This window comes from Notothenia rossii (genome assembly GCF_949606895.1).
Source record: "Notothenia rossii genome assembly, chromosome: 5".
Taxonomy (NCBI): Eukaryota; Metazoa; Chordata; class Actinopteri; order Perciformes; family Nototheniidae; genus Notothenia; species Notothenia rossii.
The window spans coordinates 67742568-67761628 of record NC_136903.1 but is presented as its reverse complement, the minus strand read 5'-3'; the positions used below and the strand labels follow the sequence as shown (position 1 = coordinate 67761628).

Here is a 19061-nt window from a genome sequence, read left to right as displayed (position 1 = left end):
CAGGTGCTCAAGAGAAAAAAAAGGGCACTTTTTGAGTCATCGTGGCGACGAAATTGTGCGCGGCGAAAATTTGCCGGATAATGGCGGATTTTGTTAGTTTCTTTTCCGAACGAGGACTGTTTTTGGTTAATTTATTTTGGTGTTAGGGATATGTTATTTAATTCTTATTTTTGCCTGATTTTACTAATTTATTATCAAAAAATTTATTATTTTAACATTTATTTTTATTATTCTAAATGACTTAGGGGGGTCCAATCTCCCCCCGGGATTGACGCCCCTGGTGGAACCGCCGGCTGCCTTAGTAGTGTGAGATTTATTAAAGGCACATCTCGTATGTCGTAATTGCATATATATTTATTTCAATAACCATATGCTGTCTGATGCAGATGTTTATAATATTCGACAGGTTGGTTTCTGGTAAATTATTGTAACAATTTAAATAAGCAACAACCGAACAAACAAAGATTGCAGTGCCACATTGTGCATGCATGCTTTAGTGTCTATGAAATAAATAACTGACTAAATAATGACTTGAGTGAGCATTGATTGATTGACTAAATACTTTATTAACAAGTGACTTTTAAGACCTTTTTAATACCTCAGAAATAAATAAAATGAAATGAAAAAATTGCATTACTGCATCAAAAGTAATCAACAAACTACTATAAAAACTGGTCAAACATTGGCCAAATTGTCAAATAATATAAGAAAGCCATCTACAAACTCACAAAGCCGCGCATTGTGTGGCATTGTGAGCTTGTAGATCTGCTATTTTCAAAAGTGCACAACGAGACTAAATGGATGGATGCAAGAAAAGAAGTGAAGTTATAGTTTAGTTTGGCATCTGATTTAGGGGATTAAACAATATACTGGTTGTATTTGTTACCTGGTGGTTATTTACTTGGTCGTCACTAGGGCACTTTTAATCGTGTTGCTGCGTGCTGCTGCACCACACATCCGCCGTGGCCTGTCTGACTGAGTGACTGACTGTCTGCGCTGCGCGTTCACGTTGAAAGCAGGGAAGGGAGGGGCTGCAGCCAGTGCACGTACGGGAGTTCCGCGGGGCACGTGTGGGGATGTCTGACAAAATTACAACATGCATTTGGCATTGTTGTATATATTAGAAGCTTTTATTCCAGAATTGATCGATGTTACCATGAGCCTAATACAGTACACTGTAAAAACAATTAAAATAAAACTGTAAAAAACGAACTTTCAAAAGGGCACATTGCTGTCCAGAGGGCAAAACGGGCATGTGCTCAAGCACTACCTAAAGTCTGTGTGCACGTCTCTGGCTCAGGGGTTTCACTGCTCAGGGGGTCCTGTGGTTTGCTAATGTTGCCTCTTTTGCTCTTTAACCTGTTAAGTCTCTTTTTTTCTTCTTTTTTTTCAAAACTGTGTCTCAGGGCTTCTTAACATTTATGAAACTATTAATTTTCCATACTCACTTAACGGGAAGAAACTCAGCTAACTGACGATACGAACCATTTTTACCAAAACAAAACACAAGTCTCACAAGAAGCGTCTAAATGAGCCCTGAGCAAAACAATGCTATCGCACTTAGCACAGAACTCCCAGCTTAAATACCCTTATTACTTATCGTATCTGCACAAACAAGATACCGATTAGCAAGCTGAGATTCCACAGATTCCAGAAATATTGGTATCATCACCGAGCTATCAGAACTCGCGACAGGGGAAGCAAACACAGACATCACAACACGTAGCTTCACGGAGGAAGCTTCTTACCTTAGCTGTTGTTCTGATCAAAAGTTGTGTTCAATGGCATCAAAACGATAAAAACGCTGCTGAAGGTGAATCCAATGGTTAATCCAATGTGTCAGTGTCACTTTGAAATGATTACCGATAATCCATCTTCATATTTACTAGTTTGAGCCTAGGTTTCAATTTTCAGAGCATAACATAGCTTTCGACTTGCTGCGCATAACTCTCAATGGTAACGTGTTTATGTGGAACTTCCCTTTCGATTCTATTGGCATTGCCTCTAACGGTTCAAAAGAGATGTCAATCACCAAAATCGACCAATGGGTTCCAGAGAAACGGCAAATGACCCCAAAGGTGTTTTTCTTTTGTGCTAAATCTCTCTAAAAGGTCAAATGTCCCTTGTTTTGCATCAATCTTGATACAGGGTACTTATTATATGTTATACTTTGGATTCCTAAAGCTTTTAGTCTACTATCCCATCATTCAAGGGTGGTTTTCACTATAAGGACACAATAATTTTTTTTTTTTTTACTGTGTTTAATCTGAATTTACTTTAAAATAAAAACACTTATATTGATTCTGACTTTTCTACATCCAACTCACAGGTTTATCATTGCTTTGAGAAAAAAGATTATTAATTTACCCCTTTTTAGAAGTGAAGATGTAGTCATTTGTTCTGGGAATGTCATTTTTGAGCCTGAGGCCTGAAAAACAGGCTTGGGGCTTAACAGGTTAAACATTCCCAAATATCTATTTCATTTGACAATCAATATTTTAGATGACAGTTGGTTTATATAATAACCCACCCACCCCAAAAAGTGAATTATTATATTATTATTAACGGTGTTTTTCCTCAGTCTGTAGTGTTTAAATAACTATGAACAACATTGATTTAAATACATTTCTATTGTGTGTTTAGTAAACAAGAAAAATACATATGTCACGTAGGGTAAAACTACAATTGTTAAACCAGGGTTCTTCATTAACAGCCTTTATGAATGTATGCTGTAAGGTTGTGGGATCATAATCGATAGTATTAATTGCATCCACAGGGATAATCTGGTTTCACAAAATTATCGATTAGTAGCTGATGTTGTACATTTTATAAAAATTAGAAAATCACACCTTTGCCTAAAGTCGTGCCGTCAGCCTTAACACAGCCACAATGATTGAAAAGCCAGTTATGTTCATAGTGAAGCACAAGGGTTAATCAAAGGGACAATTAACATGTATAGCAGATAGACCTGGCTTTAATCTGTAATCTCTCTCTGTGCCCATCAGCCCCCTCAGTTCAAGCTGGACCCCCGGCTGGCTCGTATGCTGGGCATCCACACCCAGACCAGACCTGTCATCATCCAGGCTCTGTGGCAGTACGTCAAGACCCACAAGCTCCAGGACCCTCATGAGCGCGAGTTCATCAACTGTGACAAATACCTGCAGCAGGTCAGTAGCAGAACCCACCTTGAAATCTACAACTAACCCTAAAATACCCTCTGTTCTTTTAACTGGATGAAAACAAAATGTGGCCGGCTTGTTCCTGCTCGTGATATAAACAGTCCTTCTCTCCTGTCCTTGTATGGAGACTCTTCTTTCCGGGGCACTGGCCGGTTTCCAGCTGCATTTCATTCTGTGAGACAAACAGAAGGTTGTGGACCGCTGAATTCCCACAATGTCAACATATGAAATACACTGCTTGTCAGCTTCCAGTTTCTTGTTTCTAAAACGGTGATTTGTGATGTGGTGAAGATGAAACGGGGTCATTCATTTTAAAGCTCATTTATCCCTTTTTTTTTTTTTTACTCTTGTACCCACACTATCTGTAAACATGGTGACAACAGATTCTAATACCAGAGAGACCAACACACCCCAGGATAAAAAAACAGAACGGGACAGAGGTGGCTATATATTTGTTTCCGTAAAAAATAAACATTGAGTAGATGAAGTAAGTGGCACAGTAGAAGTTAAGCTGCGGGGCTACACATAGTTGCATGGAAAATCCCACTGGCCTTATACTTGTGAGAGTAACTTAAAAAAAAACATCCTCCCTGCAGCACTATATTACTTTTAATGATATTATCAAGCCTCCTAATATCTAAATCGAAATTGCTTCACAAAGTGTGTTTTTAATTTCTCTGTAGATCTTTGAGACTCAGCGAATGAAGTTCTCTGAGATCCCTCAGCGCCTGCATGCCCTCCTGATGCCCCCAGAACCAATCATCATCAACCATGTGATCAGGTAACCTCATTAAAGCGAGTGCAAAATGGGGCTTTCCCCGTTTGTCATTGTCTCTGAATCTCCTGCTGCTCATGTGACATATCCACATGCTACTAAAACTAAATATGCTGTATTCTCTCATAGTGTGGACCCTAATGACCAAAAGAAGACGGCTTGCTACGACATTGACGTGGAGGTGGACGACACGCTGAAGACCCAGATGAACTCCTTCCTGCTGTCCACTGCCAGTCAGCAGGAAATAGCCGGACTGGACAACAAGGTACAGCAGGGCGGATTTGTCCCCTCCCTGTGCGGAGGAAAAGAGTTTCATGACTTCCTGCAGTGTGTCTTTTGGGGGCGCTTTGATTTATTAAATCCCTGCTGACGATCTTGAATTCAAACAATGTCTCACAAAGAGAGGAAGGACTATTTTTTGGGTGTTGTAGTTTGAAATAGCACTTCATTTAACTTAACGCTTTGTGACAACTTCCATCTGCTGTAGCTGCGTAAAGACCATTTCAAGCGCTCGCTTTAAATGCAATGTGAACGGGCTTTTTTTGTACTGGATCCCTTTACTATTCATCGAGCGAGTCGTTTTTTGGTGCGCCTGCTGAGGGCAATTTCACACATATCTGCTCTCTTAAATTGTAGCCTTTTGAAATGCTGCCTCCTTTTAAGAGTTTTAGAGGTCAGTCAGGTCGTCTTGACCTCCTGCTAGCTGCTATTACCTTGGCTTCAATCATATTGATAAGACGAGGAGACCTCCCCCTATAGACGGCCCTACTGTTTAGTCTTTGTTGTGTCAGCCGTGTTTTAAAGGGAGCTTGTTTATAGTTGATAGGCGCCATTCATTCTGTGACTTTATTGTGGCGACTGCCTGATATCAGAAACTGTTTGTCGCAAAGCCTGTTAAAGTTTCTCTGTCAATACTGTCCTGTGAAACATGCCTCACAACTGCTGCTGTTTAACACTTTAGAAACTGCTGATCTGAAGAATACTGGATGTAAAAGGCTTATTAAAGAAACGCCAGTTCTCCATCCTTCCATTTATTAATCATATTTAATACCTTATTAACCGTTTTGATTGTTAAACATTCTCTTTATTATCCTCAGATCCATGAAACCATTGAGACCATAAACCAGCTGAAGACCCAGAGAGAGTTCATGTTGAGTTTTGCCAGAGACCCTCAGGGCTTTATCAACGACTGGCTGCAGTCCCAGTGCCGAGACCTCAAGGTGAGTCAGTCCGTCACCGCCGGATCTGATCTGGAGCCCGGTATCTCTCCAGACGCCATGTTGCTTCTGCGTCAAAACAATAAAGATGTCAATGAACTGTGCATCCTTTCATGTTTTGTGAGATTTTAAATTGGGTCAAGTTTGAAAGATAATATATAGTTATTGTGTCAGTAATTCAGAAAAGTAAACGTACTGCCATTTTGTGTAAATGTTGAGCAGAGAAATCCATTATTGGATAAAAAAATAGTTTACTGTCGTGACTATTCTTAACTATTGCTGCTGCTGCGCCACCAACTTGCTAATATTATTTATCACAGTTGTTTTTGCCGACTACATTTGGCCTGTAATGCATATTTTCCATTTGTAGTAACGTAATTTCTGTCTGTATACTTGTTGTTTATTTGAATTGAAGGTCTCTCAATAGAAGATGTCATGTGCTATACAGATTTTATAAAGCCCATTAAACAAAATAGTTTTTTGGGACGTATACATGTGCATGACTCTGTCTATAAAACCCATTCAGACTTAGCAACTATAACAAAACATTGAGGAATGTCAATAAAACACGTCTACTTGACAGTAGGGCTGCACGATTTTGGGGGGAAATCTAATTGCGATTTTTCTGACACATATTGCGATTGCAATTCGATTTGCGATATTTGTTTTTAAACCTTACTTGACAGCTAATGTCAGATATAAAATGTCAAGGTTCAGAAAAAGGAACATCAAAACAACAATTACACACATACCCTCTGGTGTTACCAGCTCCGTAGATTCCTGAGGTCATGTTTGAGGTTAATATTTGGAGACCGGTTTTAATTTCTGAATTGAATGTAGGCAAAGAGGACTTGATTACATTAGTACGAGGACATTGCTCACTCGTGTGTAACGCAAGAGGGCAGAGTCCAAATGAAGCGTGAAACATTTAATAACATGTCCGACTCGATTCACGTTCACCTCCACCGTCCGCTGAGTGAGCCAATAGGCTGCTGACCAGCTGCTGCCCTCCTGCAGTGTGTGTTCAGCCCCGTGCTGGGAAATTCCACAAATTCGATTAGATCTCACCGGCTGCTCTCAGTCACTGTCCAACAAGTCTACAAAGATAACCGTTTCTTTTGTGACGACATGTTTGTCATAGCTGCGTCAGCGTTTGATAGATGTTGTTTATCCTTTCATGATCCGGGGGTATGGCATTTCTCCCCAGCAGGACCAGTCGAGGTTGAGTTTTGTGTAAACGTGTCTTTCTCTGTTCACAGACCATGACCGATGTGGTCGGAAACCCAGAAGAAGAGCGGAGAGCCGACTTTTACTACCAGCCGTGGGCTCAGGAGGCCGTCTGCCGCTACTTCTACTCCAAGGTAATCCAAATGATTCCCACTCCTATGTTTTGTCTTTTATTTTTTGACACTTATTTATCTCAACAGCTAATTGATGAACTGTTCTGTATTTGTGTGCAGAAATGTAGCTTTCCCCGAGTTTGTCATATCACCCGTACAAATGTGATGACACCGGTATTGTTAGCTGTTTGTGATCCGATAGTAAGAGCTACAGATGTTTACATGTCAGGCAATTCTGTAAATGTTTCTAATCAATAAATCTGCTGATTAGTTGTTTTATCTTCTGATATCTTTTCATTGTTCTTTCTCACAACATTTCTGAGAATAGTCATACATGCCAATAGTTATCAGAGTTTACTATAGCTATTTCCTATACACGTTTAAATCTGTAGTGTATATGCTCCACAAAACCAATAGGAAAACAATGAAGCAATCAAAATGGTTGACTTTTAGCTAACGTTATACACGCTAACGCTCTGTTGAATAATGTCAGCATTACATCTTAACACCAGTTCTGTAGCATGGCTGTAAACTCTTGCTTTATCATTTATTGAATGTCTCCTCAGTGCTTTGTGTCCTGGTGATTAGATGTTTCCTCGTGTCTCTCAGGTCCAGCAGAGGAGACAGGAGCTGGAGACGGCGCTCGGCATCAGGAACACCTAAACAAACGTTTCCATGGGGGACATCTAATGTGTGAGCGCGTGTGGGATGAGAAAAACAAATTCCTCCCAGAGTCTTCTGGCATAGATAGTAGTTGGCTTTACCGATATATAGGATGTCTTTGTTTTTATTTTTTGTTTATTCTTCACCCTGCAGCACGACTTCTGTTGCGCTCTTTTTGCTACTTCCACTTTTTTGTAATTCTTTCTTTTTTTCTCCTCACACCAGAGTTCCTGGAGCACAATATATTTTGCATGTCTCAGCCTTACCTTGAAGCATTCCTTTCATTTTGATACGTTGTGCACACAACAGTACAGATTGTACACAAACGAAAAATCAGAGGACGACTTTGATGCATTTTGGCCCTGATTCTAAAATGACCCTAAATCAGATGGAAAGCAAACTAACATTTGGCTCTCCTTGGCCCATTCGATTGGTTGTGATTGTGTTTGTAATCATTTGAGCTGCTTTGCTGCTCATTGGCTCCATGTGTCCTTTTTCTTAAGCTCTCATTGGTTGGTTTTGTGCCGTAGTCTGGTGTATGAGGGATGTTTAAAGCTAAATCATGGAAGAATATACAACTTTTGTAAAGGGTGCCATTTAGTATGAAGTTCTCCTTTTCTTTTCTTTTTTTGTTATCAATGATTCTTGTTTTTAAATATGTATTATTATATCAGTATGTGTCTTGTTATCTAGTACAGATTATCAAGGAAGTAGCTAGTATGAGTACCTCTAGTCTATATAGTTTTGTAAATACTGAGCAGTAAAAAAACTGAAGATGGATGTGAAGTATAAATGTATCTCTAATCCTGCAGATGTTTTTCTTAACCCTTTGTCTACGCTCAGATAGTTGAACCAGTATTTATATTATGGATCAGCCTCGCTCAGTGATTGGCCTCTCCTCGACATAAAGACAACAGTCACATTTGACGATTCGCTGCTCTGCGGGATGAAATGTAAACGGCATTCACATCGCCTGTAAGCTGGGAAAAGTTCAATATTCTGCTTTTCAGATTTGTGTATTTCTAAATATGTGCAGAGAAGCCATGAACACGATTTAAAGAGTCGTAGGTGTTTCGTAGGCTGGCTGAGGACTGACAACTGGTTGAGCTTAATGGTCGTTTCCCTGTTAGAGAGGGCAGAGGAGTCCTGGCTGAAACTTTACTGTGTCTGCATTTAATTAACAATTCCAAGAATACACTAATGTGGGTTTGGGCAGGTACATGATTTGAAATGAGCGGTGGGAACCTCTGGGATGAAATAAGCCACACTGGGGGAAACTGTAGTACTGTTTGAATCTGCAGACTTTTTCATGGACCAAACCTATTTTTCTGTATGTTCTTATGTTATAATAAAGGATATTTAAAATGTACCTTAGTGTCCAAGTTATTGATTTAACTGTTTATGATTTTCAGGTGATTTGTTTGTATGTTCTAAATTTAAAATACTGCTCTAAAAGATGCAACAAATATCCTTTAAGTGTTACTAAAATGTCCCCAATTAAGTGCACTTTCACAAAAGACAGAAAGTGTCAATGAAAAAATCAGTGGTGGAAAAAGTACTGATATTATTTACCAAAATACCACTACAACAATATTAAAGTTATTTACAAAAGATGTCCTCAATCCAAATCCTACCCTTTTAAAATCATCAATAGCAAAATGTTCTTGAAAGTAAGAGAGTTGTTCTGCTGTAGCTGCTCAAGGTCGTGTTACAGTGTATCTGCAGTTGAGTTTAGTCCATTGTTTTGACTTAAAGTGTCCTTGAAAAGTCATTAACATGAACTATCTGAGATTGGAGAGGGAATCACTTCTAGTGAAACTAACAACTCAAAGACCTCTGAAAGCAACAAAGGCCCAGCTGGAGCTTTTTGCTTTCAGGTCGTAAGCAAAATCAGTCGTCAACCAATGACCTCCAACATGGCATTTTGTTTTATTGTCATGTTCTCTTATATCAATTCTTAATCTGAAAATGAACTACAACTGTTAGAAACAAAGTAAAGTACTAACAACTGTATTTCAATATGAAATTAATTTTGGTAGAAGTTTAAAGGTAAAATGAAAAATCCACGTACATATGTGAATGACAGTTCTCTCAAAATAACTCTGAAATATAGTAATGAAAAACATGTAATTATGTAGTTTCCCCAACTTAATTTCACTCTTGAACTCTAAAACAATCTTTGGCAAGGGAATCAATTATTAACTGGCTAGAGATTGTTGTAAATTCATTTTCTGCCAACTGGTTAATTCAGTTTTATGTATTATGGACCGGCATTTCCTATGATTGTCGTTCACTTCCTCATTACAAGAATGCAATAACCCAATGAATTAATTTCACCAACAAATGTTTAAACGTGAAATTGCAAGTGCAATTATTTTTTCTTAATTTGAGATTTTACTTGTTATATTTCATCACATTTTAACCTTCAAGGTGTTGATATTCTATTTTTTTTTTATGACCAAAAACTCTTTCTATGTAGTTGCTATTCATAAAATAGGGCTACTTCTCAAATTGGTCAAATTGAGTTAAAACTGGATTATTCAGTGTGTGTGTGTGTGCGTGCGTGTGTGTGTGAGAGATATAAAGAGAACGAGTGTGTCCCTGAGAGGCGAGCGAGCAGACCAACCAGCCGCAGAGGGCGGGCCAGCCTCAGATGTGTGTCCGGTATAAATACACTTTGTGCCGGCTTCAGTATGTGTCCGCACCCGCAGCAGCTCCGTCTGGAAGGTCAAACACATCATGGCAGCACCGAAGAAAATCTGTGTGATCGGCTCTGGTAACTGGTGAGTAAAATCACTACTTGTATTAACTTTGAGTAGTTTGAAGCTGAAATAGAGAAGTGTGTCTTCTGTATTGAAATGAAATATTGGAGGAACATAGCCTATGCAACTTCATCCTTTGTAAAGCTGAAACATAATTAATATAGAGTTAAGAACTGAAAAATGTATTTTGCTTTCAATAGGGTTTTAAACTTGAACTCCTAAAATATTTATTTAGAAGTCATTTCCCGCTTTTTATAACTACAATGTTTGTGTTGAGTCAGCCTTCAGGTGTTGATATCCCTCAGCCTGCACGACATAGAGCAGTCTGTAGTATTAAGAAAGATACTTAACATAAAAGTAAAGTGGTAATAATGGACCTGCATTCAAACCTGTTTATACAAAAAAGTAGGACTGTAGTATTATAAGCAACTTGTAACAGACATGTTATGTATAGAAGTACTCATGATGTAGTGTTGTGACTCTTGTCAGTTAATATTAAATCGTATTTAATAGTCATTATTATAAATGCACTAACATGTATGCAAAATTATAATTCTGTTGCTGGTCAAGAGAGATTTAGATACTTTTGGTACTTCATTCATCATGTATGCAAAAACTCAATCTGCAAAGTAAAAACAGTGGATTTAAAGAATAAAGAAGGATCAAATGGAAAATACTTAACTCATTTCTTGAATAAGGACAGTTGTGACAGGAAAAAAGTCAAAATGATATTGGAGAAATAATCAGGTGCTGGACCGTTTGCCAGTGTAGTCTATCCTATTCTCTATTTGATATAAATAAAGTTTAAGTGGCTGCTCTTAGCTTATGTTGATATTAAATAGCCTACAGTCTTAAAATACATCTCCTCTCTTGTCAGGTCTTCTTTTTCACACCTGTAGTATGATTCTTGTCCGGGAAAACAGCTGAAGAACTATTCCAGTTATGTGACACTGAATGTGTTCACTACAAATGTCAAGGGTTACGTGTCATTTAACAACTGTTCACTATTGGTAGTAGATACACTACTGTCTTTTTAGCAATCACCAACTATTAGAAACAATCACAAATAATCTAAAGCAAATCACTTTTTTTGGTAAAAATACATGAATTAAAAATTTCAGAAAACAATTGTCGTAGCAGCTTTAAAATCAGCTGTGGTCTTCTAGAGAGAATAATCAGTTAGATAACAAATGTACAGCAACACAATATTCGTATTAGAAGCAATAAGGACCTTTATATTTGCAAGTATGATGTCTCCTCCAAAGAGAACATCCTGTTCTGAGTGAAACAGGCTCTCTTTATAAGATACATTACAACATCATTCTGGGAGGCCAGCTGATACCAGGGGGCACTGTATGCAAAACCACAAGACAAGACAAATGGGATATACAGATACCCCCCAGACACAGTATGCAAAAACCTCACCCCCTAAACAAGTGTTGGTCACACATAGATGTAAGGTTCACTCCCAAAGAGATGACCTAATCAGAGAAACTAAGGTTAGCAATGCCTCTTAAGCCCCACGGACCCGGTTCCGGCGCCGAAATCGCGTCATTTGCAGGAAACAACGTCTAAGGAAACTTAATATTTAATAAACTATGAACATTTGATATCCATATAACGGGAAAAAACTAATTTAACTAGGGATGCACCGAATATTCGGCCACCAAAAATTATCGGCCGAAAATGGTTAAAAAGGCCGTTTCGGCCGAAAGGGTTTTAGCACCGAAAAAATATCACTGAATGTCAGAGAACAGGGTTACGTTGATCATACTCCGCATATTTGTCCGGGTGTTTTGATTTCAAGTAGTGGAGTAATCCCAAAGTGGTGAAAGTTTTTGCAGTTACACCCCCTCGAGAAATGTCAGCCGAACACGTTTTACAAATCGCAATCCGCGCCTCTCTCTCTGATATTTTTAAATATGTCCAAGCGGCAGACATGTTGGCTGTGAGCCAGCCGCGAGCATGGTCGCGCGCCGTGCTTGTCGCCGCGTTTTGATTACGTCATCACAACAACACGTTAGGTTACCAAAGTTATAGGTGCATTTGTTGTTGTTGAAGGCCTGGCTGTTACAGTCTTTATTTACACTATTTTGTTGTAGGCCTACTGGCCTAGATGTTTATTTTAAAGCACCTTGGCTTTGTTCTGAATGCACTTTGTTGTAGTTATCCTACAGAGAAAAGAAAATGCACTTGACTTGGAATTAATGTACTGTATGCATTCAAAAGTGCTGAATAAATGTTTTATGGACCCATAATAGTGATTATTATTTAAGTTAAGTGTTGCCATAATCATGTCTTTTTCCATAATCAGGAAGCTGAACAACATTGGTAAAAAATGTATACATTATATATATATATATATATTTCTATATATATATATTTCTATATATATATATTTCTATTAATCATTTTCGGCCTTTCGGCATTCGGTTTTCGGCCAACTGTTTCCTATTTTCGGTATCGGTTTCGGCCAAGAATTTCCCATTCGGTGCACCCCTAAATTTAACTAACCTTTTCATATTTTTTTTCCCCAAAAAATCACACAATGCTAACAGTGAGCCTCTGAATTGGCCCCGAGCGAAAAATGCTAACCTATTACTATTAAATAACTCCTAGCTTAAATAACTCCTAGCTCCCTTATTACTTATCCTAGCTGCACATCCAACACATCGTTTATGATCGTAAAAACACAGAATCTAACGCTGCCCACCTCAACACTGAAAGATACAAACTCGCGACGTTATCAACAAAAACGTACATCAAAACATGTGGCGCTAGGTAGCTTACAACGCTAACATGGCTTACCTTGGTTTTGTCTGGTCAAAACTGGTCTTCAATGGCATTAAAACGATAACAACGATGATGTAGTTAATCCATAGGTTAATATCCAATGTGGCAGTGTCCCCTTTGAAATGTTCTGATAATCTATAAGCAATACAACTGCAATTCTGTTTTCAAATAGTAGAGCAGGGCATTCTTATGCTCTGTAGCGAGATTGGATGCGCGAAGACGCCATCTTTTTTTTTTACTTGAGTGTGTGCGGGACGATTTCCCTTCGATTCTATTGCTTCTAACGGTCAGAAAGAGATGTCACATGTCAAAATCGAAGAAGGGGGGCCAGAGATAAGGAAAATCCACCCAAATGGCCCCAGAAGAGTTTTTTGTGCTAAATCTGTCTAAAAAAGGTCAAATATCACTTGTTTTGCATCAATCTTGATACAGGGTACTTATTATATGTTGTACTTTGGATTCCTAAAGCTTTTAGTCTACTAACCCATCATCCAAGGTTAGTTCTCACTATAAGTACAAAATATATTTTGGACGGACACTATCATTTACAGTTTTTTACCATGTTCAATCTGAATTTTCTTTAAAATAAAAAACATCTATATTGATTCTGACTTTTCTACATCCAACTCACAGGTTTATCATTACTTTGAGAAAAAAGATTATTCATTTAACCCTTTTAGAAGGGAAGACATGGTCATTTGTTCTGGGAATGTCATTTTCGAGCCTGAAACCTGAAAAACAGGCTTGGGGCTTAACAGGTTCATTTGATCGCACAATTTCCTTAACACAATATAAACTGTCAAACCTATGAATGGATTTCAGACAACTTTTTCATATATTTTTCTCTAGTATCACTTCAGGACCATTAATTTAAACCAATGTATAATTTCAACATAACAGAAAACATCAGGACATTTAATCTTTGTTGGGAAACTTGAAGTACAACAAGCCGCTGTCTCTCACTGTGTACCATGTCCACAGGGGTTCTGCCATTGCCAAGATTGTGGGTGCCAACGCAGCCAAGTATGACGGGTTCGACACCACAGTGAACATGTGGGTGTTCGAGGAGACGGTGAACGGACGTAAACTCACAGAAATCATCAACAACGACCACGAGAATGTGAAATATCTGCCCGGCCACAAGCTGCCCCCCAATGTGGTAAACAAACACTCTTGGATTACATTTATGACTTTCTGGTGTTGTGATATAAAGTAAAGTTTCACCATCTTTCCTCTCTCTCCTTCAGTTGGCTGTTCCAGACTTAGCTGAGTCTGTGAAAGGAGCCGACATCCTGATCTTCGTGATCCCTCACCAGTTCATCGTGAGAGTGTGTGACACCATCAAAGACCACATCAAGAAGGATGCTGTAGGCATGTCACTCATCAAGGTAACGTCTTTCTTACGTTTGATATGGAAACATATGGTACTATAACATAATATTTGCAACATTTCTTGACATTTCTACTCCAACTTGACCTATTTTGGATATAAACATTGCTGAGTAATTAAGGGGAAACTTTCTTTTTTTTTGGTCAATATGTTTTTACTTAAAGGTCACCTATTATGTCAAATCCACTTCATGTCCTTTATACATAAACCTGTGTCCCCTCTGTGTAGACAGATTCTGAAAGTTTCAGGAAAAAAGATTCTCTCTCTTTTTGTCCTGATCAATTTATATAAAAACCTGTCTGAAAATGAGCTGATCAGATTTTGGCCACTGATGGTGTCATACATTTTTTTTTGGCTTGTGTAACCATTAGCCAATAACCAACCAAGGTAACCCCCGCCCACCTTATCACCTTAATCTCCTCCTAGAGCACCATTGTGTTCTTTTTAACCAAATATCTCTCAGAGGGGCGTGGCTCCTTATTTTCATCTAAAGTAACAGACAGAGAATCAGTACTTTGGAAACAGGGCTGAAACAGAGGGGATTATGGGATGCTGCAATGATCTGTTTGGTGTTTGGAGCCAAACACTTCAGAGACATGTTTTTATATATCTGAGACCTATAATATATTGATGAAAAACAGTATAATAGGGGACCTTTAACAATTTTCACTTTTTATTAGTTATTTGCTAGGTTGTAACATCATAATGTCTGTGATGTAAGAATCCAAAAGAAGATCCACACAGCACGTGAACAGTACTTATACATTTATAATATGTCATATTTCAAATTCAAAGAAGCTTAAATGGCAAGAACATAACTATTTTTAATAGGGCTTTTAATACTTTAATTGCATTTTTCCGGTATTTTCTATTAATGTATTTCTTTTTGCTATGCACCAATACCTCAAAGCAAGTATTTGTAGGTGAAACTAATTAGGAAGTATACCAGATTTGTATCATTCTGGAGCAGGAATTTCACTATGCACAAAACAAAGGGAAAGTATTTCTGCATACTAATTTTTAAACTTGATGTTGATTTGTTTTGTATTTCCTCCTGCTCCAGGGGGTGGATGCGGGTCCAGAGGGGCTGAAGCTGATCTCAGAGGTCATCAGAGGGAAGCTGGACATCACAACGATGGTCCTCATGGGAGCAAACATCGCCAACGAGGTCGCTGACGAGAAGTTCTGTGAAACAACCATTGGTACGGAGGACAGATGGACATTGTATGCCTATAATTAAGGGAATCTAATTTAATTTGTCCTTTGGATAGGACTTTACTATGAAAGTAGAGCACAGTATTGCTTTGAGTCTCGATGCATGCTTATAATATACAACTCTCTGTTGACATGTTTTTAGCTGTAAATAGCAACTTTGAGAAAGAATCGCAGTGAGCAACATGACTGATTGATATTACATATATAATTAACATATATTATATTGTTCAAAACTCATCAAATAGGTGTAATGTCATGCCTCAGATTTGGTTTTCCTATGTTATGTAGACCACATGGTAATCTTCATGGTAAAACTTTGGGCTACGCTGTGTAAAATATGTTTTGAAATTAAGTTAAAAAACACACATCATTTTGGTGTGTCTGAAAAAAGAAATCCTTACTATTTAATATATAACTTTTAGAAATTAATTTTGAATGGTTTTGATGGAACAAAACAGTGTTATTCCTTCTGTCTAGTCTTACCAATGCATGTTTATTGTTTTATACAGTATGCATTTCTTAAGTGCTGCACTATGGGAAATGGTGTTGATTTATTTGTAACCTTTGGACACAGGTTGCAAAGACAAAGCCCACTGGCCCATGCTGAAGGAGCTGATGCAGACCACAAATTTCCGTGTGACTGTGGTGGAGGAGGCTGATGTTGTTGAGATCTGCGGGGCGCTCAAGGTGAGCTCTCCTCCTTCAAAATACATTTACTTATTTCTATTGTCACCAGCATCTGAGTGCCTTAAAAATTTCAATGTCATTCAATGTCTGTACTCTCTAAAAAATACATAAAAGTTGAAATGTTCCAAAATATCAAAAGAATTCCATGCAGAAGATAATGTTTTATATAAATCTATTCAATTCACCATTTGCATCTGCTCATCTTGAAGGTGCAGAATGGATACAAAAAACCTCTTATCACTTATAATCTCACTGTGTTTTTGATATATTTGGAATTTTTTCAATATGTAAACAGTATTCAACAGGGTATGTGTATGCATCAAAGGCATTAAAGAGATAAAACGGGATCTATTAGAGATTCCTCCTGTGCATTAGTACTAACCCCAACCTGTAAAAAGTGCAACTCAATGACAGCAGCGTGTGCTCTTGTGTCTGCAGAACATTGTGGCAGTGGGAGCAGGATTCTGTGATGGCCTGGGCTTCGGCGACAACACCAAGGCAGCGGTGATCCGTCTTGGCCTGATGGAGATGATCGCCTTCGCCAAGATCTTCTGCACAAACTGCCCCGTCTCCCCCGCCACCTTCCTGGAGAGCTGCGGCATCGCTGACCTCATCACGACCTGCTACGGTGGACGCAACCGCAAGATCGGAGAGGCTTTCGCCAAAACAGGAAAAGTATGAGTGAACAGATTTCGTCTTCCTCTGTGTTTGTCTTTATCACTCCCTTCTCGTGAAAAGGATTATCAGACACTTAAACAATGACAACAATCTTTTGTTTCAGAGCATCGAGCAGCTAGAGAAGGAGCTGCTGAACGGTCAGAAGCTTCAGGGTCCAGCCACCGCATCAGAGGTCCACGTTATCTTGGAACAGAAAAAACTGGTGGAGAAGTAAGTTTGTCTTATTTTGTCCAGCACACGCATACACCCATGTTAACATTCACAACCTAAACTGTGCTAAGAAAATAAGTGAGTGAACATATTTATGGAGAGGTTATTTTAAAAGCACAGCTAAAGTAAGTAAGACATAATAAATTGTTTTTGAAAAGGTAGCAGACCAATGAAGGGAAGCAGTAAAATGTGAACCTGGAGACAAATCAGGGATTATCCAAAAGATACGGCTTGTTGGGACATTATCATTACTACAATTACTGATACGTGTCAGTACAACTGGGTCCATTTGAATATGCTATCTCGACCTAATGTGTGATTGTGTTCACATCATGTTATGCAAAAATGTTGAGGAATAGTGGGACATTTCAATCATACCCTTTCTTGCTGTGAGTTATCTGAGAACATCGGTACCGCCCTCATGTTATTATAGTAAATATGAAGCTAAAGGTGTCAGCTAAGACACAGTAGAAAAACAGTAGAAAACAGCTTGCTTTGTCATATTTTGCTTCTTTAATAAATACAAAAGTGATATGGTACCAATCTTCTAATCTAGGAAGCCAATAGGACAATTTCCCAAAATGTCCAACCTTTTCTTTGGTAATATCCATTGTTCTTAAATTATTTATTTTACCTCGCCAGGTTTCCTCTCTTCACTGCTGTTCACAATGTCTGCTTCAACGGCCATCCAGTGACAGAGTTCATCAAATGTTTGCAGGACCACCCAGAGCACATGTGATGGATGACAGCAGCCTGATGAACAGGTGAAAGCTGAGAAAGGATTAACACTAGAACTACTGTCTAACCCAGGTCATTTCAGGGGGGATGTTAGGTGAAGACTATGCCTAAACCTGACTACCTTGATGTTTAAATCTCAAACAGAAAATACCTGCGCTGCTTTGTTGACCCGCTTCTGTCGTATTATGGACAGAAAACCCTTACTTCTGTTTTTACTGATTCGAAACAAGTTGTTGTATTAAATCTACCCAGTCTTAAAAGTTTAAGGGATTTTAATCACGTTGCCTTACACGATATTCAAACCCTGACCTTAATCTTACTAAATGTGACATAATTTATAAAATGAAAGTGCCGTACCCTGCCTTAACACTCAAATGTGTTGTTTTTCTTCTGGACTTCTTATAATGATTTATTTTGGAATAAATTATTGAACTTGATGCCTGTGTTCGTGTGTAATGTTTTCGTTTTCACTTGCTGGTGTGTGCCTCCAGGACACACTCTGCAGCAGACTCCCTGTAATCTGACCTGAGCTCAGTCAGGCTGCCACTCTAAACTCTTCACCTTTACCATTTTCTAGCCATGTCTACTTTAACCTTTCTTATAGCACCTGTCCTGCCTGAGGCCTCATAAATGATGGCTGAGTATGGATTATTGCTGCAAAAATATTCAATTTATAAATGTCCTCATAAGAATCTTTTGTTTTTATTTTGAACCCACTTGATAACAATTAAAATGCAAGAAACCCATGTGCGATCATTAACGGCCATCTGTCCTACAACATATGCCAGTGTATTCCATCAATGCTCTGTCGATAAGAGATTCAGCTCAAGGCAGCGTGAAAGTCAGTGGGAAGCCTATTTCCTCTGGCCTTGAAGTGGTAATATACATTCCCTGCCTGCCAGTTTCATAATTGTTGAAACACTTTATAAAAATTCCTCTCCATTATCGTTTCTCCTTGGTCCCACTATCGTGTTACTTTTGCTTAGTTTTGTTGTAGACCGCGGAGCCACATCATTTACCACTTGTTTAAATCAGGATCCCTGGCTGAAACCCCTTGCATAGTTATTGAGTCAACTGGCCTGTGAGATTTCTAATAATACCGCGCTCTAAAGGGGCAAACGGTCATCTATAATTAGACAGCAGACAGATCTGCAGCTGCCCCATCCCTCCTTAACAACACGGATGGAGCGATGCTCAATTTTCGTAACACTACACCATTGTGGTGTTGTGAAAAAACAATAATGTGTAATTTAAAAGAAACTTTGAGCAAATTCGAAATGCACAAAATACACATGTTGATGGTGACTTTTAGTGGGGTGTAATGTACATCTTAGCCATTACAGAAATAAAATCCCCTAAAGGTCAATATGTCACATAATATTCCATAACAATTTGTAGTTGCAATGTATATATT

The 19061-nt window shown here is 38.5% G+C and overlaps 2 protein-coding genes across 4 annotated transcripts in view; both read left to right on the top strand.

Annotated features, from left to right (window-relative positions):
* The window catches only part of smarcd1 (SWI/SNF related BAF chromatin remodeling complex subunit D1), a 40481-nt gene extending 31938 nt beyond the window's left edge, over positions 1–8543 (top strand). For 2 of the 3 annotated variants that reach the window (XM_079682979.1, XM_079682980.1), the window contains 6 exons: positions 3006–3167; positions 3863–3960; positions 4084–4219; positions 5052–5174; positions 6431–6532; positions 7121–8543. In XM_079682979.1, coding sequence (XP_079539105.1) covers positions 3006–3167; positions 3863–3960; positions 4084–4219; positions 5052–5174; positions 6431–6532; positions 7121–7174 — 675 coding nt within the window. In that variant the 3' untranslated portion in view covers positions 7175–8543. Of the gene's footprint in view, positions 1–3005; positions 3168–3562; positions 3620–3862; positions 3961–4083; positions 4220–5051; positions 5175–6430; positions 6533–7120 lie in introns of all 3 variants that reach the window. The other variant, XM_079682978.1, reaches the window with a different exon arrangement.
* A 1273-nt stretch (positions 8544–9816) lies between these two features.
* LOC307038971 (glycerol-3-phosphate dehydrogenase [NAD(+)], cytoplasmic-like) lies at positions 9817–18084 on the top strand. The gene is made up of 8 exons (XM_079680647.1): positions 9817–9957; positions 13711–13888; positions 13977–14117; positions 15183–15321; positions 15909–16021; positions 16460–16696; positions 16803–16909; positions 17552–18084. Exons 1-8 carry the CDS (start codon positions 9914–9916, stop codon positions 17646–17648), a joined length of 1056 nt encoding a protein of 351 aa, XP_079536773.1. The 5' UTR covers positions 9817–9913; the 3' UTR covers positions 17649–18084.
* The last annotated feature ends 977 nt before the right edge of the window (positions 18085–19061 follow it).

Bases quoted from the DNA above. Each gene is read 5' to 3' on its own strand.
- LOC307038971 (XM_079680647.1), top strand. From the start codon at position 9,914: ATGGCAGCACCGAAGAAAATCTGTGTGATCGGCTCTGGTAACTG. The intron at 13,889-13,976 runs GTAAACAAACAC...TCTCTCCTTCAG, and splicing joins ACAAGCTGCCCCCCAATGTG to TTGGCTGTTCCAGACTTAGC. The intron at 16,910-17,551 runs GTAAGTTTGTCT...TTACCTCGCCAG, and splicing joins CAGAAAAAACTGGTGGAGAA to GTTTCCTCTCTTCACTGCTG.